The following is a 27939-nucleotide window of genomic DNA, read 5'->3' on the forward strand; positions in this document are numbered from 1 at the left end:
AAATTTAATTAATTTTGAAAAACTATTTTAAAATTACATTTGTCGTCATAGCATACTTTAACTATCCTAAAGTCACAAAAATTTTAAAATGTTATTTATTTATTTTAATTATTTCAACTTATTAACTAATGATACCTTATCAAGTATCAGCATGAAATTAAAGTAAAGAAAAATTTATTATCATAGATTATACCATAAATCGGTCTTGAATTTTAACGTGCAAGAAAACTGTAAAAAACTGAAAAAAAGGTGTGTAACAGGGTCAAAAAATGCACATTTTTTAAACAGAAAATCATTATCGTTAATAAAAATTAAACAGTACTAATTGCAGAAAATTTTTAAATAATTTATTAAGGCGCACAGATTAATTTTTCAGTTGAATACAAAATTATTGTAGTCCACCACAAGCATATGTTCAATGTTGCTAAATGTAAGGCTTTCTCTGTTAGGTTGAAGGAAGTTTTTGTAAACTGAAAATGATCTTTCTACATCCACTGAAGAAAGTGCTGCATATTTTAACTTGAAATTCAAGGTCAGCACATCAATGTCAAGATTGTTGGAAATACTTGCTTCTAATTTATCTTTTGCAAACCCTTCTAATTTTTCTTGAGCTTCATAGAAAATTTTCTACTGTTTCTGTGTTGATAAATTTTGTTCTTCAAACTGAGTTGCACATGTATTTGTGCACAGTTAACAACTCATCATCCAAATCTTTATCAAGAATTAGTTTCTTTATTTTTGAAACTGCTGCTGAGCTAGATAAATCCAATTTGTTGATGAAATCAGTTATTTGGTAAAATTTTCACAATAGAAAGCACCTGCTGCTAACCAAGTTCCCCATCACATAATTATAGATTCAGGAGGAAGCTTTAAATTCATCACTTCATTTTACAGCTGGAGGCAAGATGGACATTTTAAAAGGATTTTTTTCATCTCTGATACAAAGTCGTCGGCTTTGCTGTATTCAACATGAATAGATTCACAAAATCTGTGTAGGACATGCATGATGCAAGTAATATGTTTAAGTTTAAGTTTACGATACATCATTTTTCAGTTTGAAAATGTTGAAATCATATACAAAGCTTGATCTGTTACTACTTTCCACACAAGGTCATACTTTATTCCATCTGGCCTGATCATTCAAACTTTGCTTATGGATAAAGCATTTCTTTTGGTGGTTCATAAATTTTGATGAGCATTGTAATAACTGGATCACCCGTGAATGGTGCCACAAATTCGTTTAAAATGAACTGTTTTTTCTTATGGTTTCATCTATAATGAAATAAAAAGGATTATTACCAACAATAGAAGTGATTTTTTTCAAGGACATTCTTGTAGATTGGCTCTATATATGTTTTTCATAATGTACTTTCTTCAGGTATTAGTCTGTTTGTATATTTTTCCAGAAAATTCTTCTGTGATGAGTGGTTTATCTTATACAGTAGGATTCCTGATACCAGTGGCACTCCTGTTCATTTCCTGATGGACTGGCAGCATTATTTAGTGAATTTCCTATAAAATCTTCTTATGAATTCTTTACATGATGTGTATCTCCTTACAATGCTTATGTTTCAATTTTGCCACATGTTGCTTAACTCAAGATGACAAATGCTTATACTCTACTACTAATTGATCATCTACCAACAAAACCGAATCACATGCAATTTATTGAAGTATATTTCCATCAGTTTTAATACCTTAATCTTTAAAGGAATTTGCCAATTCATACAGTTTAGATCTTGACACTTTCAGCATTACGAAACAGCTTAAAAAATGTTAGAAATACAATCTCATAGGTGTTGTTATTGTAAATCACAAATGTTAAAGCACTAAATTATTACTTTACATTTAATACATACATTTATACTGTTTTTTTACAGAAAAAACAGTGATTATGAATTAAGATAAGAAAAAAAATCTAGAAAAAAGGGAGAAATGCTGCTAAATCATTAAACAAGGAAAAGATAGATGAAAAAGGTGCACAAAAATGTAGGTTATTTGTTATATAAACATGAAATAAATACAAATAAAATGTTTCTGATTTCTCCACTAAACTATCGAAAGTGAGGTGCTGCACCTTAAAATCTGAGTCTTGATTGTACATGATGTTTGCATTAAAAGAGCTATTAAAATGTTTCCATCTGATTTTATATTGTTGTAATTATGGTAAAAAAGTTATTAGTTAACACAGATTAAACAATATAAATTTGAATTTAACTTCAAACGTTGACATGTTAATAAATTAATGCCTTATGATTATCATCATTAACAATACATAAAAAAATATATATATTCAAAAATTTTTAAATTATTGATTTGTAATTTTGTTACACAATAATATATACAGGTATCCCTCGTGTAACACTGTAGTCACATTCTGAAAAAGTGCTGTGTTATGCAAATCTGTGCTATACAAAACAAAGGACTAATGCAAAACATGGTGTTATGTTCCTGAAATTAGCAAAAGTATACTTTATTTTTTCATTACCAAGAGAAATCTGTTTATTAAAGCAATTAATAATTTATTTCCAATCAATAATTGATTAATAATCACAATTAAAAGTATTGTATAACATGTTAATATTAATTTTAGTTAAACATGGGCATGTTCTTTGTACAAAGTATTGTCGTCATCTTTGTACAAAGTATTGTCGTCATCTCAGCTATTTTGTTGATCTTGATCATAAGTATCAGCAACATTTTCATATATTTTATTTTTATCATTAAAAATTTTTCTGGTTGATGAAAGAAAATATGTTATCAATTGAAAATTTGTTCTAGCAAGTTGAGTACCGAGTAACTTTTCTCCATAATTTGTGTTCAAATACTGAATTAGGTTCAAGTACTGAGATAAAATGCCATACTTTATCTGTCATTTTTACAAATGAAATAATCATTCTTAGGTAAGTAATACCTATGATTAAAAAAAGTTTAATAACACTTACCTAAAAATGTTTAAACAAACTTTACTAAATATGAAAATTAATCTATAAAAAGAAAATATAGTGACAGTCTTAAGGAGCTAAAGTCTGAAAGTAATGCCAACGACACCTGGTTGATAGGAAAGTTAGTGCAATTCTCTTCTTCCTTGTCCTATCAGTTTTAATTAAAGTAAACCTGATGAAAAGCACAAAATAATTTGAAAATTTTCAATATTCGAAAAATCCATGGGCAAATTTGAGACAACATGCATGCTTACTTGAATTTAAAAAAAAAAAAATCAAATAATGAAGTTTACACTTAAAAACTGTGAAATTTTGTATGGCAGAATTCCAAAACCATATTAGAGCAAAACTGTGTTATAGAAGAACCGTGTTGTACCAGGGATACCTGTACTTTGAATAAAGTTGTATCTAATTTATTTTACTTTTAAATATAATTATAATTAAATCACATGGTTAAGTAATATTTTTATTTAAAGAAAACAAAATATGTATATATATATATATATATATATATATATATATATATTCTAATTTATTTTTGTAATATTTAATGTTTATGACTATTAAATTCTATTCAACATAAAATATTTATATCTATGTACAATTTTAATTTGGTGGAAGTAGAATTACCAGTACTCTTGTTTTTAATATTCAAACATTAATGAAATTAGTTACAATTGTGTTTTAGGAATTAATTAATGGTTCAAAAAATTTGTAATTATCTAAGCTTCAAAATTTTTTTGAAATCAAAATAATAAGACATTCAAAAAACAATATTTAAACTAAGTTATAAAGGTTTCTTAATATAATTACAACAATGCTGATAAAGAATAAAAATATTTTTCCACACAATCAACAAATTAATTTAGAACATTTATTCTCAATGATACACTTGAATTGAAATGGTTATTGAAAATCTTATATAAAAATCAAGAAAGAATGTCCTCAATTATTGATTTATGCTGGCTACCATTTTATACTATACTTGTTATTATATAATATTGTTTTTGTGAGAATGTGAGAGTAACGAGCCATTTATTCAATAATTTATTCATCTTACCTACTGCAGTCTTAGATTTCCCACTTGATAAATAATCTCTATGTAATATTTTAGCTATAAAATAGACCAAAAATTGATGTTTTGTGTGGAAAAGGAAAGTAAAAAGTTCTTATCTAATTCATCTGATGAACATCTGTCTTTGTGTCAGATGTCTGTCTGGTCAGATGATCAGAATCCTACAGTCTGATTGGTGAGAACTGAGAATAAAAAGGGGAAAATTCACAAGTGCAGGGTAGTCCACAAGAATTAGGAACGTGCCATAATTGATGGCAGTCCATGACAAGAAGAACTTGCCATATTAGCTGCAGTCCATGATCAGAAGGAAGCTGTTATAAGAATAGCAACAGAAGATAGTCCCGCATTCATCTCGTATTCTCCATTCTCCAAATTTGATCTACTGAGGTATTATCATTACTTTTATCCGAATGCAAACTCTCTCTCTCTCAGTTTTAGAGGTGTATCTTAGATTTTGAGGTTCGATTCACAATAGATTATATTAAGTGTCTCTTTGTTTTATTTTATTCATTAAATCCTTTATTGTTATTGTTAACCTGTTGATTCCCCAGTTATTTGAGTACAAACGTTCACCTTGACATGAATGGAACTTACCCTTGACTCCTCCCACTCAATAGAATATAGCCCTCCATTCAAGAGTCAGATCGTAACATCGCGAGTTAGGGTATGAAATCTTTCCTTAGCTGGCATCAGTCCTGATGTCTGAAGGATCAAAAGATCCGAGGATATTCTATAAAAAGCCATCCAGTGACAAGGTGAGCAAGTCTTAACAATTCAACGACTAGCCCTTTCCATGCGGAAAACCTTTAGCATTAAGTAAATAGGTGGAATTCGTTATGCGGCGCATTTCTGCGTTTTTTGGGTAATTTTTTAAATTGCGATATTTCGCTTCAATATCGCGCTATATTCAATCTGTTTTTTTGTGTTTGATTAAAAACATATCATAGTTTACGATTGTTTAATTTTTAGTTTAATACAAATTTAAAATAATATTAAAATTTGAAGCTTAGTAACAAAAGGAAAAAAAAATCCATTTAAAGGGAATCCCTTAACTTTTCACATCTATTAGTTAGACACATTTGTCTTCTTGTAAATAAAACAAACCACAACTCTCTAGCTGGAGCGGGGGAGAAGTTATTGCCATTATTCACACTATGTCTCTAATTACTAAGCTGGGAGAGTAGTGGATTGTTATTGTGAAGCGACACCGATTAGTCAGCTGTACGACTGTGTCAGTCATAGAGCTTTGCTCTTACTTTTGTAAAATAATTAAATGTATTCAAAATATATATGAATTCATTTGACAAAAATTTTAAAGCCAAATTAACAGCGCGAACACCTTCCATAGACTTACTATAGGAAGGTGGAGTTTCCCGGGAATATTTATCGCTAGATAGTTTTAAAAACATATTTACTCGCCAAAATATTGTCGAATTAGCTAATTTAATGTCTAAGTGCATTAAATTAGTTAATTAGAATTAAAAATCGATTTAAAAAGCGAATTTACAGTGATTGTTTACATTTTACTTCGAAGGTTGGAGGCGGGGCTTTTCGCGGCAATTTTTTCGTTTCATAAGTCTGTGATTAGTTAAAGTAACGTCAACAAAGACAGAAGAGACTCAATAAAACTGTAGAAGGAGTTTCCCTTTGATTGTTTTCAGCCAACTGTGTAGTTAACTGCGAAGATTTACTGTAGAATAGTAGGGGATGTATTTACCAAAATATTTATGGCCCAGGGGTGGTAACAAAACGTTTATTGGCTTAAACAAAGTCAATCGACATACAGAAGAGCGAATCAAAGCAAAGATCTCTGGAAAACTCGAATATAGCACAAATTAATCGAATTTTTTAATTTGGACCGATCGGTCCGTTTCGCATCACCGATAAACGAAGAAGTCACGTGATACAGACCGATCGGTACCTAACCGCATGGAAAGGGCTAGAGGGTCCAACCCTCGCACATATTCTCACATTTTTCTACAAACTCTTTATTTAATTATCCAAAGCATATTCCTCTATAACAAGGCTTTCCAATGGAAATGGTATCAACCACTTATGGGTCAGTGAGCAAATTAGATATTGTACTATACGTGTATATGTAATATTTTAATATTGTTTAATTATTTAGTAAATACAATAATTCTTGAAATAATTTTTCAGTATCATTTTCAAAAACTTTCCAAATATAAAAAATTTATTAAAAATGTAAAGTATATGTATATATATCAGACGTGGGCAAATGCGGCTCTTTTTGAGTTACATGCGGCGCTTGCAGAAAGTGTTAATTTCTGTTTTTTATTATTATTTTTACAATTTTATTTTTGTAATTTTGTGAAAATATGTTTATTAAAAAAATTCAATATTTGTTTTATATTATATTTATATTATATAATAAAATCACGTGCCTTACCATACTATCTGCCACAACAGTACTGAACTGCAGCTCCCATGCATTTTGCAAAACCTACATTTCAGCTCCCACTGAACTCTTGCTTGCCCACTCTTTTATTGTGTTTTACAAGTCATTTTACATATCATGAATATATGGATTTGCTCTGTGTGTGGCATTGATTGACATATATATATATATATATATGGACTCCTGCTCTACAACAAGGATTGTCAATCAATGCCACACACAGAGCAAATCCATATATTCATGATATGTAAAATGACTTGTAAAACACAATAAAAGAGTAATTTATAAGGACATCACATTTGAAAGACCAAATCATTACTCTTCAAACTTCTTTACTATCTGTAAAAGTTATTAACTAAAACCTGTACCAGATTGAACAGAAATATGAATACTGTTTCATATTAGATTCACTTATGATTAAATGACAGAAATATATAATTTGTATTCTTTTCTTGAAAATTATGTAATTTCCTGCAAGTTTATTTGTACCAATAACAACATTCATAATTCATAAAATAAAATATAGAAATTCTTTCTTTAATTTAAAAAAAGTTAGGTTAGATTAGGTTATTCTACATCCAAATGTTGCATTTTCTTAAACCTTGAAAATTAAATAAAGAGCTTTTTGTGAAATAAAACTGAAACATTGAGCCAGTGCATTGTTTTACTTTAGCACAGCAATCATAAAAGATTGTCAACCCCTGCACTACACAAATAATGATGTTTGTTATTTATGCACTGTAATATATTCAATTAAATCAATGTATTCACAAAACTTTTGCAAACAATTCTATAGTATTGTCTAGAAAAAATTATAATAGGAATTGCTAGTTTGCAAAGGAATATGTTCTTCAATAGGTTGATTTTTAGTCCACATTATAGTAAATCATTTAAACAATCTTTGTTCATTTTTAAATATCAATAAATATTATTCTATAATCATTTTTAGTAATTCATAATATTTACTTCCTAAAATTGCAGTATACATTTGTAAAAATATTTTGAAAGCAAAAAAAAAAAATTGATAATAAATAAAACATTACTTACTCTTAAATTTTTAACAGTCACAAAATTTAATGTTGGAGTTAATGCTAATATCTCCATTGCAATTTTTGGGTCATTCTAAAAATATATTCAATAAATTACAATCAATAAAATAAATTTAATAGCAGTTTAAAAAAAATACAATAATTAAAATATTATAGAATGTGTGGTAAGAAAACTGTATTAAATAAATAATGTTAACTTTATTTTATTGAAATATTTTAAATTACAATAAATTTTGAATTGCTTATATCAAAAACAACAAAGAAATTATTATTCACGTCACTGCAAAGAATAATATTCAAATAATTTTTGGATCACTTCTTTAAAATTAACATATTTTGGTGTAATTTTTTTCAAAAACAAGTTTTTCAGTTGGATAAATGGTCATAGTGACAATTTTTATCCTACTTTCTTCAATTTTTTCAACTTAAAATAGTATTACTAGTTAAAGAGAACCAATGATATCAAACTTTTGTGAAATGATATCAAACCATTCAACCCAACCTTGTTTATAGTAAACATTAAATTTATTTGAAATGAAGTGTTTAAATTTTTAATACTAGAATATTTACATAAACCAATCTACAAAAGAAAAACAGAAACTTTTTGTCATTATATCAAATACCGTAATTTGTAATATAAATATATGATTAATGTAAATTCAAGTTTCAATGACTTTATCTTCATATCAGAGAAAGAATTACAGTAGAGCGTCGTTTATCTGAATCAATTGGGGACTGGGGTTGTTCGGATAACCGATTATGTATGAAAAAATATACTAACCTATCTGATGTTGAATTTTTCTCCATTGCGCGTAGCTTTGTGTTGAATTTTTGTTGATTTTAAGCCTAACGAAAATTTTTATAATAATAATCGAGGCTATTGTATCGTTAAAAATTATTTCTTTATTTTGTACAAACAAAATAAATATATTGAAAAATATAAAAACAAAAAAATTATACTTTAGAAGTTAATCTAGTATCAAAAACGTTCGATTCAGCATGGCACAGTCCGACTGGAAAGCTTTTGGTTAACAGGCTTTCGGATAAACGAAGCTCTACTGTATTACCATAATCTAAAAGTCCGTTATGTATGTTTTATCTTTATACAGAAAATATCTATCTTTACTTTTAAGGGAATTATAGCTTTTATAACATACTAAAAACCATTTCTACAGTCTATTTGTATCTATTTAGATAGCAAATCATTACAGTTCAATAAAAATTACATAACAGTAAACTATGTTAAATGTGAAAATATTCTTATACATTGATTTTCAAATTAAATTTTCAATGTAAATTTTTTATACAATATTTACAAACTAATTGATTATCAATTTAAAAACTGATTTAAAAAAATACTCTTAATACAACAAGCTAGTGTAAATAAATTAAGCATATACTGTATTTTATCTTATTTTGCCCTAAAATTTTTATGTTGTATTCTATTCTTTCATTTTGTTTTATTCTATATTTTACCTAAAGATGTCTTTAAAAAAGGCCAAGACGTTTGTAATTAAACTGTTTTGCTGCTAATAAAGATTTTTGTATGATTTTGAATATTAATATATCATAGAACAACTTCAGAAATACCTGATTAAAATCATTTTGCTATAAAAAAATTTTAAATCTTTTATTTTTTTACTAAAACAGTAAATAAAAGTAAATGCATCAATATTAATCATTTGATACTATTTTCTAACTATTTACATTTTAAAATAATTTTGATATTAAAACTGATCTATTGTATAATGTTAATAAATATATAAATATTTGATACATAGTTAACAATTATTATTATGTAAAATATCAATATTCTTATAATTTTTATTTTTTAGCGAGTCTGCATCTCTGCTGTTAATGCAATTTTCTTTGAGGGATTTTGCAAAGATTTCCAGTGTTTCTACTGTTCTTAGCTTGCTGTTATTGAATATTGGTATTATAATCATAGCTTCTTCCCATTTAGCTGTTATACCTGGCTTGCTTGCATATTGGGCTAGGTGGTACTAAACTTCTTATTCTGCTTATCATACTTATGCTCTGCTATCCTTTTTGCTAACGATCTGTTGGTTGAGCCTATGTATGTTCAAATTATGATTATGTTCAAATTAAATTTGTTGTCATCCAGCAGTACTGAATATACTCCAGGTTTTCTGGCTTTGTTGCATTTATCTTTGGTATTGGCAAGAAGTTTACATATCGAAAGATTACGTTTGTATGCTAGATCTGCTTTGACCTTTTAGGCTATGATTTCATAGGTTTGGCTCATTCTAGGGTCAAAATTGACTACTATGCGTTTTTTTTGCTGTTTTAGAGATCTGGTATTTATGGCTTCTGTTTCTAGGTTGCCTAGTATTTTGCGAGCTAGTCTTTCTATTAACTTACTGCTGTAACTTTTATTTTTAAATGTTGATAAATAAATAAGCATTAATAAATATTTCAGATTTTGATGGCTAATTATAAAAACTATTTATAATTATTACTTGTCTAAAGATGCTTATATCAAGTTTTAAATATGGTTACTTTGTGTTGAATATGATGATAAATTTAATTTATGTGAATTATTAATTTAAATAATGTTTATACCTATTCTTTAAATTAATTCTGTCTTTATTTTCAGATTTTCTCTAAAATTAATTTTTAAATTTAAATAATTAAATTATCATCACCATCAACACATTATGAACAGCTTTATATTACATAAATATAAGAAGTGTATAAAAATTTACCTGAGCAAGTGCTAAAGCAGATGCAAAAGTTATTCCTTTTCTAAGTATGGTAGCTCCAACTTCTCTAGCTAACTTTAACATATTAATACTGTAATTATATGATTCAGGAGTATTCTGAAAGTTAAGATAAAGAAATAATTTTATATATAAAACAAACTTTATTTTTAAGTTAATTAATTACAAAAAAATTTATTTTTTAAAATTTTAATTAAAAATAATATATTACTCAATTTTATTTATAAAAATTAAATCTAAGTTTTTAAAGAGAAATTATATTCAATAAAAATAACATAACCATATGAAAAAAACATATTATTAAAAACTAGAATTTCTTTTTGCTAGATCTGAAATCATTTGAAATTTTTTCCTTAATATCAGAATCAAAGTTACAGCTTCAGAATGTATAAATCAATTTTATTGCTCCATCCTTATTTTCTCATATTAATACATTTCTCTGTTGACTACTTCCCCCTCTCTCTTTCCACCCTATGGACACTAAGAGGGCCTCTTTTAGCAAGCCCATTATGGAATCAGCCAGGCCCACAATAGAGTGAAGGAAGGGGCAGACATATCCAGTCGAATTACCCCTGAAAAATTTCTGGAAATTTTTTCAACCCATCTGGATTTGGCCCCAGTCCCCAGAGTAGTAGGCTGCCACCTTGACCGCTATGCCATTTGACCATCATGTTGACTATTTGGAAGTCTCAAAAAAGTTATAGATCCTTTACATTTTTTCTTCAAGACTTCCATAAAACATGTTACTAAAATTTATATAAAATAATATAAAAGATTTATATAGAAAAAGCAATGGGCATTAATAATAATAAGTGTTAGATCAAATATTTGGCACTATTTCATATTCGGTATATTTGGTCACAAAGTAAGTATACGATATTCAGACTAAATACTTCCCCAAACCTGTACTATTCAGTTAAATGATATTTTAGTTTGGAGAGAGAAACAGAAAGAAAAAAGAAACTAAATATATATTAACTAATTTACTAACAAATGAATAAAAACATTAATTTTAACTAGAAAAGTTTTTAACTGGTTGGATGAATAAAATTTATTAAAGTATTGAATATTTAAAACTAATTTTTCTAGATTAGAATTAAAGAGGATTCTTGTTTCATGAAGAAGGAAATACAATAAAATTGAGAAAATGCCAAAAGTTTAAAATTTTCTTTTTCAGGAGAAACAAGTATAAACTGTAAATTTATGTATATATGTCAAATCAAAAATAACAAATTAATAATTAGATTATGTATTTATAATCAATATTTTAAACTTTATTTAAATGCATATATTTGAACTCACCAATTTATAGCATGAAGCTAATGCTAAAACAACACAGTCACGAGGATATCTTGTACCATACAATTGTTTATTTCTCAATACCTCATAAACATCCAAAACATCTTGATAACGTTTATTAACAAACAACAAATCCATGGCAATATGATAAGAAGATATCTGATCAAAAAATCCTTCCAATTCCTGATTTTTCGAAAACAAAAATTAATCATTAGAAATTAAAATCGTTTTGATAATAAAAAACTTGTAGATATTAAAATAACAAATCTTGTAATAATCTATACATAATAAAGCACAGTACATACTAATTATATATAATAAAATAAGCAATAAATAAAATAATAAAATAAAATAAGCATAAATTATCAAAGTATGTGTGTGAACACAAAAGGTCTTCATAGTATATATATTTTTAGCACATATATAAACATCTCAAAGCCTCATGTTTAATAATAATCCAAACAATTTTTGTAGTAGTAAAGTACAGTAATACCTCGGTTTTTGTCAGCATGCCCAAGTGATCTCGCTGCTAATTTTGCGAAAACAAAGGGCAACCCACGTGTTTTCCTGCTCAATGTGACGTTATTTCTCGTTCTGTGAGCATTACCCTGCAACGGCCCATCATTAACCAACGTTTCCCTTCCCTGAACACTGGGAGTTTGGTCGTGGGTTTGTGCTTCGCCAGGACGGGCTGGTCACGTAGTTTTCTGGGTTTTCTCTACATCTGTAACATCTGAATAGGGGCCAGTTTCTCTTAAACGAATCTCCCGGAAGGCATTATTCCCCTGCGATATGACCATCATAAACGCATACAACTACTATAACATGACAATTACATCACACTTTACCATGGGGCAATATGGGCTAGAAGCTCATGTCCAACTAACTTCTACAAGACAAGACACTACCCTGCGTGTCTAGCCAAACAATTCCCAATTCCATTGCTTTACTTCAGATTAGTTTTTTTATATTAATTTCTTATTGCTTTTAGTATTTAATGCTATATTAATTCTCTATAAGATGTGTTTTTGGTATGTATTTTAGACTGTTTACAATGAATTAATTGGATTTACATTGATTCATATGGAAATAATTGCCTCGATTTTTGTCGATTTCGGATTTCATCAATTGTTTTTGGACGAATTATTGATGAAAACTGAGGTATCACTGTAGCCTGATTCAATACGACAATCATTTGGCTTGTTTTACGTAGCACTGTAGAAACAAATTATTTTAAATGTATATTTTTCCCAATAAATCATAAATTTCATATGAATTCTCTTTGTGATAAGTGATGCATTTGGGTAGTTGGTAAATGATTTTTTTTTTTTGGATAAGGGAATACTTGGTACTTATAAAAACTTAAGAAGTGATATATGGATGTCAAAACTTTGGAAAACACTGAATTAGCTTATTGTATTGTAGAAATAAAACTCTAGTTATGTTTAAGAACTGACAAATTATTTAAATAAAGAAAATACTATAATGCTTTTGTGCATTATGCTTTCTATACAATTGTTAAAATGTACTGCATATATATGTCATAACTGTGATCCAGATAGATATTCATTAAAAATTATGGAAATATGTACTCAATTTTCTCAAAATATGTACCACAATTACCAAAATATCTAACACTTTTATTTTACAAATCTAAAGTTTATTGTTAATATCATTATTACATACACAGTAGTTTCCTTAATACTATATTACAAAAGTTTGTTTGAAATTTTCAATTTAAAAATTTTTTCAATTAAGTCAAAACAATGCTCTAAATTGACTAAAAGATCTTTCAACATCACAGGATGAGAGATGGGCATATTTGATCTTGCAAGATCTAGGTCAAGGTGTACATTTTTCCAACAAGTATATTTTGAAATGCTGTAAACTTCTTTGAAGCCTGTAGAATCATCAAGAATTGAGTTGTGTTATTTAGTAGACACTGTGACAACAGTCAACAAGCTGAAATATGTGAAGTGAAATGTCTGAAATTATTAAGGAAATAGTTGATGTCTTTAGCTAAGGACTTAAGGGGCTAATCCATTCATTTCTATTGACACTGACACAGGCTAAAGGTTAATCCTCCATTACTGACGACTATAGATGTTCTGACTTTTATTTGCTCCTGCTCAACAAATTTGATGTATTTATATGCAAATTTAAATGGTTTAACCAATATTGCTTATTTTTTATCTGTCTATTAAAATTTAATTTAAAATAAACAATAGATTTTACAGTGACTCTTCATAGGAAAACAGTGTACCATAAAAATTTTCAAGTTCTTACAGTACATATTACCATGAATTTAATCCCCACTGACGATGAGGCTCCCAATGCTTGTCTACTGCCATTGGAATAGTGACAACTATAATGAACACAGAGTTACCAACCCAGACAAAGCAAGTGGACTGACAAGTGAATGTTATCTTACTTATGTAATGTTATGGCCAATATTTATATATACACACACGATAAAAAAGTGCAGAACTTCAATGAAAAGCAAAGATACCAAAGACTACCTATTTATACTATTTTTAAAATCGCTGTTAGTCAACTGATTTTTTTTTCTAACCAATCACAGTAAGAAATTTAAAACTTTGGAAAAGATTCATTTTTGAATTCAAATTCAAAATTGTTTGTAGTTGAAATTTGTTAGCCAATCAATAGCATAAAATCATGATTTCAATTTCCAAATGTTAAATGGATGAGAAAAATCAGCTAGAAATGGTTTAACTGCCAATATTGATATCAAACTTAACTAATTTAATTTGTAATCTAATTTTTAAAATTTTAAATTTTAAAGTTCATTAGTATTGAGTCATTAAATTATTGCATTATTATTTATTAATTATTTTTTATTTCATAATTCTCATTTACTAAAAGTGATAAATATTTCTGAATATTTAACAATTCATTATTTATTTTATAGTTTTAACATTTACTATTGTGCATCAAGTAAGCAATTACACACCAACCACTGCCGTAAATAGTCGGGCTATAATTTGGAATAAATAATTATAAATCATAAATATATTTGGCACTAGAGGGAGGCATTAGGTGCCATCTCGTATTAAAATTAATGACGGCAGTGATTGGTGTGTTGTTGCTTTGCATCGGGCTATTAGGGTTGCTTCAACAAATCTAAATGGATAAACTACATTATCATAAGCAGGTAACACCTAGCAAATGCTAATACTACATGCAGTCCACATGTGACCAAAATATAAAGCTAATGAAGATCAAAATTGAAACTGGAATCAGAATTAGAATGAAAAACAGAAATGCAAAGCAAAAACTGATGATAAAAATATATCAGAAATGGAAATGCTACTCAATTACTGATGTAATTGGTTGAGTAGCTAACTCCTGAATTTAAGATTCAAGAGTTAGCTACTCAATTGTTACCAATAGAAAAAAATCTCCCATTTTTACACCAGGTACTGTACCATCAAAGTGTAGAAAAATCATCTACTCACTAGAAATATGAAAATAAAAAAAATTCATAAAAATGTGTGCAGACAGTAATTTTTATCCCTAAAATGAGGATAGGTGCTCATAAATTAAGTCGTATGGTAACTCTATATCAATTACACTTTAAATGTAAATATTTTAAATTGGAATAATTCTAATTTTATCCAGGGTTCCTACTCAAATTTTTGTTTTGAATTCCCTGACTTTCCCTGATTTTCCCTGACCAACTTTGTCCAAATTCCCTGACCCTCACATTTCTTACAGTGTGGAATATCAACATAATAAAACAGCATTTTACTTACTGCGAACATAGAGTATATCTATCCCTCTTTTTGCCTAGTTGTAGGTTTCAAAGACTGCCACATTAAAAAAATACAGTATGCATACATCCTGTAGAAAAATGTATGATAGAATCCACAACTTCAATGTAATGAAAAAATAAGCAATTTACAAATGAAACATGAGCTTTTTATTTTATCATCATTTATCAATATTATTTGTATGTAAATCTAGTAAATACAAGATAGCATAAAATCAACAAACAGTATTCTTTGATATACAAATAGCACTGTACTGTACTTAAAAATTGTCTTTTCAAACAATGGAAAATTCAACTCCAATTCAAATGATCGATCTTGAGAGCTGCACTGTCTTGACTATTTCTCAAGTTTCTATAAAAAAATTTTTACTCATTCCTTTTTTTTCATCTAATAATTTAATTTTTTTACGTTTTTCTATTTTAGTGAGACTTGTATTCCTATGACGTCATAGTATTACGAAAATTAGGATTCTTAAAATGTATAGAATTTAAATAAATACACTCAAACCTGTTTTTGTGCAGTGGATAGGGGCCACACAAAAGAAAACGCATTAAAAAAAAAAAAAAAAAAAAATTGCAGGAAACTTCACGAGTAGCTATAAAAAATAGTTTTCGCAACACAAAGTATTTTTTTATGCGGTGAATGGGGACCGCATAAAAAAAGTCTCACGTGGAAAATAACTCAAAATCGTACAAAATAACTAGGAATTGTTTTTTTTAACTCCTTGGGCCTTTTTCTGCAATACCTAATGGGGGAAAAATCCTCTAAGAAGTTTATTTTTTATATTAATTATTTCCACTTAAATACGAATCTAACATTAAAAAAATTTGCCGGGAAATAATTCCCGCGAAATAAACACCCTCCCAAAAAGTGGTTTTACAGAAAAAAACTATATAAAAAGTTAAAAGTAATTGTTAAAAAATACTTTTATTTGATAAATATAGCTGCAGGAAGTGTTATTCTTTCATTTAACAAGGCGTGAAATTTCACACCCGCAGTCTACATTTAACACAATATTTCTGATTTTTATGCTATTAAAATACCAAGGGACCAAAAAAAAGGCAAGAGAAAAAAATTTTACTTAATGAAAAATGAAAAAAACTTGATGTCATAGAAAACATCCAATAGAGTTTTAAAAAATTTTACAGAAGTCAATTATGTTCCAATTTCATTGAAATTTTCATATACCACACAAAAACAGGTTTGAGTGTACAGAAATAAACATCAAACGAAATTACAATTATACGTTAATAAAATATAGAAGTTCAGCGCATAGAATCGTAACTACAAATCTTTTTCTTTTGCAACATAACTATAAAAATTGTTTTGTTGTTGTTTCGCACAAAAGATAATCAAATTTATTTTAATTTTTTAGTAATTTAATTAATTTTTTAAAAATTTACCAGCTTTTTAAATTTATAATTAATTATAAGCAAGTTAACATTGGTTAAAATATCGGATTACCTAGTTGATTTTCAAAACGATAACTACAGTATATCTATTACAAGTATGATGCCTAAATTTGCCAAAATCAGTGGATATTTGTTACCCAACATCATTTCTGTTAAACTAATTATTAAACTATGTATCGAAGTTGCAGAAATTAACGGGAGAGGGGGAAAAATACGCTTGCAGTACAGTTCTTTTCAAGGAAAGTTGTAACAACAAATATAAAAAACTACTAGTCGGCGCCAGCATTTTACTGTAAATGTTGGGTAGCTATTTATAATTTTTTATGTTGTATAGTAATGTTTTAAACGTGAAAAACAATTAAATCACAGATTTTTACTGTTCTATTTAGCTATTTTGAAGTGAACAGTCTAATAAATTACGATTTCAAGTTTTAAAAGTTTGTAAACTAATTTTTAATTAGTTATTTTTTATTCTAATTAACAAATTCATCTTTTTATAATCGCTGAATTATTAAAATTAAAAATTAAACACTATTACATAATAGTAGTTTATCCTGTTATTAATCCACAACTGTAAAATTATATGGCTTCAGAACGGTGAAAAGAGCCATTTCAGATTAAAAACGGATTCTGGTATATTTTCTTATTAAAGATTGCAGCATTACTTCTTGCCGCCTGCAGATGGCTACGCTTAGTCAGCCATATTCAGCAAACGAAATCAACAAGGCAGTTAAGGAGACAAATTCCCTGACTTTTTGACAGTTTTCGACAAATTCCCTGACTTTTTGACAATTTTCGACAAATTCCCTGACTTTTTGACAATTTTCGACAAATTCCCTGACTTTCCATGACTTTTTCCGAAACTAATGAAAATCCCTGACTTTCCCTGATTTTCCCTGACTTTCCAGGTGCGTAGGAACCCTGTTTATCCCTCTTACACTAAAAGACAGTTTCAAGTAAATACATTTTGTAAATGTTTATCAGTATGAGCTTTATAGTAATATATGTCTTATAAAACCTTAATTTATAAGGCACTCAGCATCCAATGAAAAACCAACACTAACACAATATAGATAAATAACTTTCAAAATAAAGGGTAAAAAATAATTCTATAATATAAGAGAAAGTAAAAACAACACTAAGAGTGGCATTAACATTTTTTATTTTCACTAGCGCTTTCAACAAACTTATATCTATCATCTTCAAGCAAACAAGATTTAAATTATAGAACACATTATCCTAACATAAATGAAATAAACATCATTTAAATTGAAATTAAAAGTCATTATGTACATGATCAAAGTTCGATTACATAAGAATTTGAAACGTCATATTGAAATATCTCCTTACAACAACCTTGGAGCCATGTAACACACCCAAACTTGACCTACCCAGCATGTGGGTTGCCCTATATAAACGGCTAAATAGTGATATGTGTCCACCACCACACTTTGATGTGGGTGTACACTCAGGTATGTGCTGCATGACATTGTACACCCACATCAAAATGTGTTATGGGTGTACAACGTCATGCAATGCATGCCTGACAAAACTATATGCAAAAACATTTTGAAAATTTTTACCTTATCTTGTAGACAGTTTAATACAACATCTGGTTTTCCCAAATGATAAAACAATCTCATAGCTACAGGTCCAAACACAAAAGTTCCAAAACGAAGTTCTTTATTTTGCTGATTGAATCTAAAGAGCAAAACAAATAATTAAATTAAAAACAATAAATAAAATTTTTTTTATAAATTTAAGAGTAAAAATAAAACTATGAACATTAATAAAAATATAAGATGGTAAAAATACAAATAATTAATTATAATTTGAAAGATTTTTATACAGGGTGTACATGAAGGCCAGTAACACCTTCCTTAATTTATTATACAATGACTGTAAATAATATCACTTTCCTATTCATGAAGAGAAAAGTGATATTAGAAAGAGAAACTGGCAATTCCATCATTCACTCTTAGTTGGTGTTAGTAGTTGTAAAGATGCAACTCCTGTGCTGAAAAGGTATTCTGCGTGTTAGAGTTTGATAAAAGTAAGTGTACTATAGATGTTCAATAAATATTCTGGACTTTGCAGGCACCAAGCAGGAAGTTAATTTACAATTGACATAAGGAATTAATAACCACAGGTTGCTTGTCCACAGTCCACAAAACAAGAGTGGTCATCCTGATACGAATGAAGAGAATGTAGAGTGAATCAGAGACATGTTGAAATTAGTGTGAAGAAATCAACACTTAGAAGATGCAATGACCTACAAATGCCAATGAAGACAGTGTGGAAAGTTCTGTATAAGATCTTTATGAAGCTGTTTATGTTAGAAGATGACAAAGAAAAGCACTTTCAGTTTTAGTTTTCTTTTCATTCACTTCTCTTTTTTTGAATGTATTTGCAGGTCCTTCTGTTGAGGAAGCATACTCAATCAACAGACATTTGTTTAATTAAGGATGTATATTTTAGGCTTACTATTTGGCCCTCTTCAGTCCCTTATTTTATTGATTTCATCTACACTCTTAAAATGATTTTAAAGAAGATAAATCCAATGAAATAAAGAATTAAAGAGAGACAGACAAATAAACCAAAATTAATATTTTAATTAAATAAATATCTGTTAGTTGAGTGTGGATTCCTTACAACTACATAAAAAAAAAAAAAAAAATGACGACTTCCAGTTTTGTTGCCAACTGTAACGAGAGACAGAAAAAGATGACAACTTCACTACCAACCACTTAAATTAAATCAAACCACTTTTTAGCAATTACATGACATTCCACACAAGTAGGATAGTCAACAGGAACAATTTTATTGAAGTTACCCAGATACGTCACAAAATCATTCAGCACAAGCACAGTTTACCAAAGGTGTTACCAAAAGCAAGAATAATTTGTAATATTTTGTCATTCCAAAAAATTTACAAACTTTCTTTCTTCACTGAGGGTACAGCTAATGGACATTCCTATCCGGACTTGTTGCAGCAATGGTTTATGCCTCAAGTAAAGGAAGAATCTAAGGACTCTCTTTTCCAACAGAATGGGATATCACTGTATTTCCATTTCCAGATAGGAAAAACTTTGTAATGATATTTGTGCATAACTAAACACTAAGCTATCTCTGTGCTAAATCAGATATATTATAAAAAGGAATAAATATTTCACAAGATGGCTACTAAAATCACAAGATTTAACTCTATATGACTTCTTCCTGTGAGACTATAAAAATAATCATGTGTATCACCATTATCAAATAATATAGAAGAATTTAAACAGAGGGGATGCAAGAACTGATGATCATGATAAGAGGATACGCTGGGAAAAATATGGAAAAAATTGAATTACCAAGTGGATATCTGCTGAGTTACACATCAAATCTTTGTGATGTAAAACAAACTCATATATGTATGAAAGTGGTATCACTGGTAGTCTTTTGCAATTAATTAAGGAAAGGGTTATATACAACCTGTATTACAGAATATTACAAATGAAAACAAGCACATAATAATTGTATTCTTGAAACACATGGTTATTCACAGCTACAGAAACATACCAAATTTTATGATCTGTAAGATGCAACTTTTATCCAAAAAAAACTAAAAAAATTTTCCTGACATGTTATATGTGAAGTTTCAATCTCCCATAAGCTAATGAATTCCCCAAACAGCATTCAATAGGCAACAGGTAACCTCTATCTAGTCCAAATCTTAAATAAAAATGTTATTCTTTAATTTAATATATTTAATTATTATTTCTGCTATAGCTAAGCAGATTTTGTATTTTAATGGTAAATTTTAATTGTAAATAACTTCTTTTAAACTTCTCTTTTTTCCTGGTAAATAAAAGTGTGCATTCTAATTTTACCCATTTCAATTGAAATACAGTAAAGACAAATTTAGGGACGTACCAAAGGAGCAAAACGGCAAAATTTTGGAAAAAGTATTTAGTGTAGACTAAATACTTTTTCCAAAATACTATGTACTGAAATGAGGATACATCTTATATGCTGTAAAATATGGTAATTGAAATATTGTGAAGTCAACCTTTTATTGTAAACTCTTCACCCAAAATGATAAAAAATTGCTTTCATAAATTGTTTTAATGGTGTTCCTGTAATTGTAAATGATACATAAGACTACAATTATTTTGTATTTACCCACATTTGTAATATTTTGTAAATACAGTAGACAAATAAACAACAGTTTATCCGAATCAATTGGGGACTGGGGTTGTTCGGATAACTTATTTTTCAGATAACCGATTATGTACGAAAAAATATATTAACCTATCCCATGTTGAAATGTTTCTTTGTTGCGTGTCACTTCACATTGAATTTTCGTTGATTTTAAGCCTAACGAAAATTTTTATAATAATAATCGTGGCTATTGTATCATTAAAAATTATTTCTTTATTTTGTACAAACAAAATAAATATATTGAAGAATATAAAAACAAAAAAATTATACTTTAGAGGTTAATCTAATATCAAAAATGTTCAATTCAGCACGACACAGTCCGACTGGAAAGCTTTCGGTTAACTGACGTTTTGGTTGACCGGTTTTCGGATAAATGATGCTCTACTGTATTTTGTGTAAAAATGTGACTTAATGTGACCAAGAATTGATATTATTTGCTTCATGTGGATTGGATTACTAAATTATGAGAAACATCAATTTTAAAATATAAACTGAAAACTGTCAAATATGAAAACAATTTTTTCACTTTGAATTTCCTTATTCACAAAAAACGAAATATTTAATAAAAATCATTATTGTTAATGTTAAATAATGAAAAGTTACATCTGAAACATAAAAAGCAATTATTTTAATAATTGATTATAAAAATTACCTTTTCATCATTCTAACACAAATATCTAAATCTTCAGGATTATCTTCTGCCAGATATACCATATTTTTTAAGTCTTCGGTAAATACCATAGCTTCTCCCTCACTTCTAAGATATTGTAACATTCTAGCACGAAATTTATCTGAAAAACAAAATTCTAAATTAAATTTCAGAAACAATTGAATAAATAAAAAAATTATCTATTATATAGCTTTTAGCATAAAGTAGTAATAAATTTTAACAGTTGAATAACAAATACTTATATATAAAATGTATGTAATTTTATCATGGTGGAAGTGAAACTACAAAAAAAAAAAAACGAAAAACTAACAAAACTTATTGGAAACATTGAAAAAAATTGAAACAATTAATTTAAAGACTGTAAAGTGCATAAGAAAACAAAGTAGATGTGAAAAAGTCCAGCATTTAGTGTCAACACTTTATATGTCGTCTCAAAAAATATAACATAAAGGAGGACATAGTTTCAACACACAGCAGTGGCATAGTGAACATAACTGGTGCTGTGGGCAAGACACTTTATTGGCGCCCCCCTCCAGAAATACATATAGTTTGTCTTGGAGAACATTTGGGCGCCCCTCAGCGAGTGGTGCCCGGTGCATGATACGCCCCCTTGCCCTCCTCGCTACGCCACTGACACACAGATGAGGAAAAAACGTTTTCCCCCATCTGTGTGTTGAAATCAACTTTTTAAAAATACATGACTTAATTTCACACTTTTTAATGGACCACATTTAGAGCATCAGTAACACATTTAGCTGGAGTGTTTTGGTTCTGAAATATAATTTGATTTCAGATAATATAATCTGAATATCACTGTTGTAATACTTAAGTGTGTCTTCATTTCCCTTACACTTGCAACAGTGTAATTATTCTAGAGTTAGATAGAGTTAGTATATCAATAGAAGCAAAACAATATAATAATAAAACGATAACTGCTACTAAGACACTCACAATCTTTTTAAGCAGCAAAAATCTATTTAATAACTAATGTTTTCAGTCTTATTAAAAGACCATTCTCAGGTTTACAAAAATTCTATTGTACATTGTACATTTAATGTTAAGAACACAAGAAAACTAAACATAAGTTGTGGTAAAAAACAATAAAACAACATAAATTCCAAAAAATACATAAAAAGGATAAATAAAAATAATAAGTTACGAAATACATCCATGTCATCCATAAGGGTGATGAAAAACAAATGTAAGAAATATCAATGATAAAAACATTCTTGAAAATTGTGGGATTTCGTTCTTGAACCACACCCTCCAAGCCCTTGGTAGAAAGTTGTGGTCTTTATAGTTAATGAATAGGCTTGATGTACTGATTTACACATTTCCAAGGTTTCTGTGTGTTAATGAGATGTTTGTTCCTTGTGGTCCTTGTGATCTTGACCTATTCTCATTGTACAATAACTAAATCACTTAGTGTGTAAGCTGACAGTGCTGTGTAAGGTAGAGATTTTAGTATATTATATTTATATTCCAATTAAAGAACAAGATAAACACTATCTATCTAGACCAGTGTTTCCCAACGTGGGGCCTACGCCCCACAGAGGGGCAATTTGATTGTTAAGGGGGGCAATTCGAAAATGGACTCATCCAGAGTTTAAGTTAACTGTATAGCCGCTGTATGCCATATTGTAAATATTGATTTAAGTTAGTTTTAATTTTCTTTGTTCTTTGTTTCCCTTTCCTACTAGAACTTCCCTTTATAACCCTTTTCCCTTGGGGTGGGATTAACAATTCTGGGAACCACCGAGAACAAGAGATGAACAAGGCCCTGAGGTCGGTGAAAGAGGAGAAAGGACATTCTTTGCCCAGACCTGGAGGTGGGCAATGACTGGAAAGTGCAAAAGACTATGATGAAAGGATTGGGTTTTATCGTGGTTACAATAAAACAGTGTGGCAATTAAGTGCAAGAAAAACTTCAATGAACACGACAATGAGAGACCTTCCAAAAGACTTCAACGTATGTGTTGGGGGGCATAAGAATTTTAAAAAGGCTTAGGTGGGGCATAGCACAAAAAAGGTTGGGAAACACTGATCTAGACAGTGGTTGTCTCATATCAGATATTTGCTAATAAGAAGTTTATTTTGTCATTTAGTTTTCATTTTTACTTTTTTGAGATTAAAATAATTTAATATTCAAAAACAGTGGTTACAACAATTTCTTTCTAAATTCACATGTATTATACAAAGAAAAAAAATGTAAATAACTTAAAACAGATGTAATGATTATATGGTGTTTTTACTAAACTGTAAGTAAACAAAAAAATTAATTAACAAATAAAATATAAAGTTTTTACAAATTTAAGTAAATAATGATTTAATAAAATATAATATACAGCCAATTCAGTTAAAGACTATAATGTATAAAATAATATACTAAAAATATTTTTACCTTTCATTGGGCCAAACTGATTTGCAATTCGTTCCCTTTGTTCTTTGTATTTATCCAAACCCAAAAACTGAATACTATATAAATAGCGAAATCCTGTAAATTCAAAAAAAAAATTACATTCATTAAATAAAAAATTAGTCAGTTTTTATGTATATTCTTATTGCATTATTAACTAGAACTTTAAGATATATCATAAGATTTATATATATATAAATTTCCCACAATTTAAATATGTATATACCTTATGTATTCAAAAGATAAGGAGTATACAAAGAATGTACACGAGAAACCTAATCAAGCCTTAAGATCGTTAAATAATTTTAGAAGTGAAATTATGAAATTCAAGTTTTGAAAATTTAATGCATCTCAAACAAAATTTACAAAACAATCACTTTAAATTTAGATAATCAAACTCTTCAAGCAATGTTTTCAATCCTTTGTTACACCATAATACAAAGGATTAAGTCTTAGAATTGGGAATTAATTCGTTACTGTAAAAGCTGAAAACACTTAAATTGTCCATTTTCATTTCCAGAGTAATTAAATACTTGACTAACTTAGATATAACCGTACAGGTAGGCCTAACTGCCTGTATATAGCCATATTTCTTCACATCTAAGCATTAAATTAGCTTCATTATAGCTTGATTAATAATCTGGCAGTTAGTTTGACATTAATATAGTAGAGTATATAAATATGTATTTTCTTTCAGATTAAATATATTTATTAAGATTCTCTGTTTCAATTACAAATACTGTATATGAAAAATTAAAAAATTATATACTGTATTTATTCTAATATACAGCAAATTGTCTATAACTTTTTTACCTCCAGATGCATTTTTTATTAGAATAAACTAGCAGAAACCTATTGAAATCAATGGTTTTATTCAATTAAAATACAATGAGCTTATTTAAAATTTGGCACTTAACACAAAAATTGTCAGTACAAGTGCTTTCTGGGCTGTTCGCAGGCGATTTGCATTGACTTGTTCTCTGGTACCACAAGGCTTCTCCCACTGGTCCTTTCTCTCAATGGCTTCTTTTAATTTTGCATCCAGATCCAAGGATGGCAATTTAGTATTCCTAAGGCTGACCAACTTGAACTGGTAGGATTTTGGATTAACAGTGAGGAAAGTGTCAGCGTCAGCCCACCTCATGACAATCTCATTGGCTGTTATAAAACTCTCAACCAACCAACAGTCGTAGATTCAAGTTTAATTTTTAGTTGGTAGATTTGTCAAGAAAGCCATCAATTGGCATTAAGTAATGAATTGGGTGGTTAGAATCATGTTTTGGCCTCATTGTGAAGTAATTATAAAATAAAAAGACCAATTATTTATTGTAACACCATCACAATAAACTTTTAATCATATTTTTAATTTATTTAATTTAAAATATATGTTATCTACCTCAAATTATTAGTGGTGTCTCTGTATATCATACTTTTCCTCTAACAATGAGTCATGCTGATCATCTATTAACTGCTTTCAGGAGAAAAGTTTTGAATTGAAATAACGTGACTTCTGATATGCATCAGAAGTTCGTGTATAGTTAATTGGGGCCTTCTGCCCCTAAGGTTTCCCTATCTTGTCTCGGATTTCATCTATCCAATTCTGTTCTCGAGATTAAGGAAAGACACATGGACAGACAACAGTGAAAATTTATAGGTCTACAATTTTTTCAAATTGCAGCCCAGAGATTGATGCTAAAAGTTGGTAATGGCAGTGTGGTGAACATTGACAAAACTAACTTACTGAAAAAATTTTGTAAAATGTTTTTAAATGAATGTGTAATTAGCAAAGAAAGAAAGAATTCATAGTAATAATGAGCAACAGATTGTTCAAACTGTTAAGGAAAACTACATTGCTAGATGGCTTGCAAGCTCCCAATATGTTTGTTGCTTTCCTTCCCATAGACTTAGCATTGTATCTTGTCCACTCCACCAAACCCCAACCATTGCACCTTTCCCAAATCTTTTTCAGCAACATCATTTACAGCATAAGAGATTTAATTTAGATACCTGAACCATAATTTTAACCCCAGCCGTTTACTCAAACTAAGTCTGAAAACTGAAACACTTTTTCCAATTAATATCAGAATAAATGCAGTATATAATTCATAAAAAAAAATTTCATAGAATGATCACTAAGTTTTGCCTTCTTCAGTTCGTATGCCTTATTAGTTTATTAATTCACCAGATTAATCAATAACTATGTAACAATATTTATCATATGGCCTTTAGTTAATCAGGCAAAATGGATTCAATACTGTACCAAAATAGCTTTGATATACAATCCATACATTTTTCACTATTTTTAATACTTTACAGATTGTTAGAAATTTAACAAATATTAAAAGTAAATTAAATGGTATATATTTTCAATTTTGACAGAAGAAATATTTTATTAGAAAAGTATTGGGTCATTCATTACAGAAAGTCAACAATAAATTGTATTACTTGCAGTGGTGAACAATATGCCACGACCATAAGTATGTTTGGAAATGTTTACCAGTCCAGTACCATAACCAGGCATCAATCAGAATGTTACCTAAAGTTCATTAGTTGCTACCAGACTAATCAATCTTTGAGAGTGAGTTAAAATGGCTGCATTCAGCAGACTCAACAGTTGTAACTGAGCAAATCAGTAGCAACCTGGATCTACTGAACAAGTGATGTTGTGTTGGAATAAAAAGCCTCATCAGTCAGTTTCAAGTAGCATAAACGAAAGATGCTACCAAATGTGACGTCAAAACACCAAACATGTTCAGAAAGAGTGCTACTGTAGAGGGTGTTCAGCAGAAAAATACTCAACAGCTCTGAAATCATCGAGTCTGCTGAACACAACCAATAACTTACCTAATACCGATAGTGTCATTCTGCTATTAAATAACTGGAATTTCTGAACAGATTCTATACGAATTCCCTTAAACGTGTTATTGATTCCCTAAATTTAAATTCACTATTTATTCAGAGATGTAGAGTTATACTCCATTCACACCGATCATTTCAATCTAGAGTGTGATAAGATCAGAAACTGTGCTGTGGTGCAACCTCTCTCGACCGAAACAAGGTTCAATTGCAATCAATACAAGAGAGTTTTAGAAACTAGATCCAGTCATAAGAGAGTTCCCACAATCCCACGCGTGAGAAGAAACAAGATGGCTGTGGAACAAGTGTCGGGCTATCAACAGAGAAATAAAAAACATATTTGGAGAGATGATGAGATCTGGCTATTGTTAGATATATGGCAAGAAAAAGTAAATGACTTTGTTACCAGCTTCCACTCTGTTTCTTGGTGTTTGTGACTTATCGCATCCAATAGTCAGGTTCTTTTCAAGTGGACTGCCCATATGAACAGCTCAGCATTCAATTGGCGAAAGTTGCAATCGAGATTAAAGTGAGTCGTGGATTGTGAATGAACGTAGTATTATGTTCATTATGCTCAGTAAGCAAATTACGCTCTGCTTTGAAACACAAGCTTAATGATTCCATTTAGAAATAACTGTAATTTGAATGTGATTTACATGTTAAAAGAAAATCTAGGAATTTGTTAGAGCTTACAACCTGCAATTATATTAATTGACCCGATTAGCCGTATACTTTTTAATAAAGGATCGAGCACGAAATCTGAATTTATTCCAAATTAAAGGAATAAATTCTGGTTTACCTTGTTTACCTTTTGATTTTTAATCTGAAAGATAGGTTTAATTTTATTTAATTTATACTATATATATCAAGAAATAGTAATGAATTTTCTTAATTCAAGTTCTTTTGCATTAATAACGAAAAGGGAAAAGTCCATGCTTCTTTACAAACCAAAACATCTTTGATGATTTTCAAATTTCAACAGACATTTTCGAGAAAAGCTGAAAATAGGACCAACGGCATGTCGATATATGGAAAGCGCCATCTTAACATTTCACATGTAACT

The 27939-nt window shown here is 28.9% G+C and overlaps 1 protein-coding gene across 1 annotated transcript in view; it reads right to left on the reverse strand.

The window, feature by feature from the left end:
• LOC136983800 (pentatricopeptide repeat-containing protein 2, mitochondrial-like) overlaps nucleotides 1–27939 on the reverse strand; it is a 40067-nt gene extending 12128 nt beyond the window's left edge. Inside the window, exons 1-7 of the mRNA XM_067280659.1 lie at nucleotides 27825–27939; nucleotides 24006–24098; nucleotides 21587–21725; nucleotides 18315–18432; nucleotides 11532–11711; nucleotides 10215–10328; nucleotides 7487–7561 (exon numbers count right to left, since the gene is read on the reverse strand). Of these exons, the coding sequence (XP_067136760.1) occupies nucleotides 7487–7561; nucleotides 10215–10328; nucleotides 11532–11711; nucleotides 18315–18432; nucleotides 21587–21725; nucleotides 24006–24098; nucleotides 27825–27918 (813 nt within the window). The 5' untranslated portion in view covers nucleotides 27919–27939. The remainder of the gene's footprint in view (nucleotides 1–7486; nucleotides 7562–10214; nucleotides 10329–11531; nucleotides 11712–18314; nucleotides 18433–21586; nucleotides 21726–24005; nucleotides 24099–27824) is intronic.

This window comes from Centruroides vittatus, unplaced genomic scaffold (genome assembly GCF_030686945.1).
Source record: "Centruroides vittatus isolate TY-2023 unplaced genomic scaffold, ASM3068694v2 contig_888, whole genome shotgun sequence".
Classification (NCBI taxonomy): Eukaryota; Metazoa; Arthropoda; class Arachnida; order Scorpiones; family Buthidae; genus Centruroides; species Centruroides vittatus.